General features: G+C 36.1%; 1 protein-coding gene across 1 annotated transcript in view; it reads right to left on the bottom strand.

Moving 5' to 3' along the window:
- Nucleotides 1–388: 388 nt before the first annotated feature.
- LOC132061593 (S-protein homolog 5-like) overlaps nt 389–1,348 on the bottom strand; it is a gene marked incomplete at its 5' end in the record, with an annotated part of 1,769 nt that continues 809 nt past the window's right edge. The window contains one exon of the mRNA XM_059454371.1: nt 389–680. Coding sequence (XP_059310354.1) covers nt 479–680 — 202 coding nt within the window. The remainder of the gene's footprint in view (nt 681–1,348) is intronic.

Below are 1,348 nucleotides of genomic sequence, written 5' to 3'. Positions count from 1 at the left end.
AAATTATCTTTTATTTCTCCTCAAACTTTTTACATTATACATATTTGAGCAGGGGTATATTTGGAAAAATCAATTAATTCCTATACACATCCGTTCAAGTGCCAAAAGTCAAGCCATAAAACTGATTTCTAAGATGAAAAACAAATGGTATCATTGATCCAATCAAGAGATGGAGTTTTATCTTCCACTTCTGGGTGATTCAGTTGTTCTGAAGAGAAAAGAAGTTGAAAATAAAAAGAAAAGGATAAATATTGGTTCGTTGGGCAATTTCAAGCCATTAATTTGGATCTTTTTCGTGTATAGTTAGTCTGTTAAGGACTATTTTGAGTCAAACTTAGAACGGTAAGGACATGGATGAGCAAATCTGCTAACAGAGGGCAAGGCTAAATAAGAAAGAAAGTCGCACTAAGATTTAGTTTAATATCTCCTCCTTACTTTTTTTAAACAAGAATACATACAAACACACACATTCTATTCCCTAAGACCACTCATAATAGCGATCCATATAATATGTACTATTACTAGCATTATATTGTTCCAAATAAAAACCATCTGGCCTCACCTCCCATTTACAGTACTTTAGATAATTTACATTTTTTCCATGTTTGACACAATAGTATGGATCATCAAATACGTTAAAAACCTTGTCCTTTGATTCCCACCAAAAATGACTGTAACGACTAATCTTTCGTTCCTGAAAATAATAATCAAGACAAAAAAAATAGCGACAAAGAGTAATATTTGATTTCAAGAATTTGTGCAGGGGTTACAATCTTTATGAAATCTTAAATAAAAAGATGTAATCCTCTGATTCTTCTCCTCACGATACAGCCGTCAAAGGGCTTTGCTTGTTCTTGAATGGACGGATTACTTGTTGTTGATATTTCACTACGAATGCGGAGCAGAGCTTTAATCACAAACGTAGAGGTATGGAAACTTGCGGCTCACCACTTGGAGCGAAGACTTCTTAGTTGCGGAAGACTTGCGGCTGAGAGCTTCTTTATGTATTTTTTCTTCTCCTCCTCTTGGCTTTATGAAGACCCCTATTTATAGTTGCAGGGGACAGCTAGGGTTTGTATATGATTGGTTGAACCATGTCATTTGAACACTTGGCGACATTTGATTGGTTCTTCTATTGACTTGACATGTCACGTCACTTATGCATGGCATGATTTTATTGGTCCTTGACTTGACTTGGCGCGCCACGTCATTTGACACGTGGCATGGACCTTGGGCTAATAGAGTGGGCTCATCATGTGAAGTCCGACAAGACAGACTAGCTAGCCCAATTGAATTAGTCTTTCAATTAAATCCATACCAATTGGACTTAAGCAATTAATCCAATTAT

This window comes from Lycium ferocissimum, chromosome 1, assembly GCF_029784015.1.
Source record: "Lycium ferocissimum isolate CSIRO_LF1 chromosome 1, AGI_CSIRO_Lferr_CH_V1, whole genome shotgun sequence".
Lineage (NCBI taxonomy): Eukaryota > Viridiplantae > Streptophyta > Magnoliopsida > Solanales > Solanaceae > Lycium > Lycium ferocissimum.
Note: the sequence above shows the minus strand (reverse complement) of the source record. Positions and strands in the feature narration are given on the sequence as shown.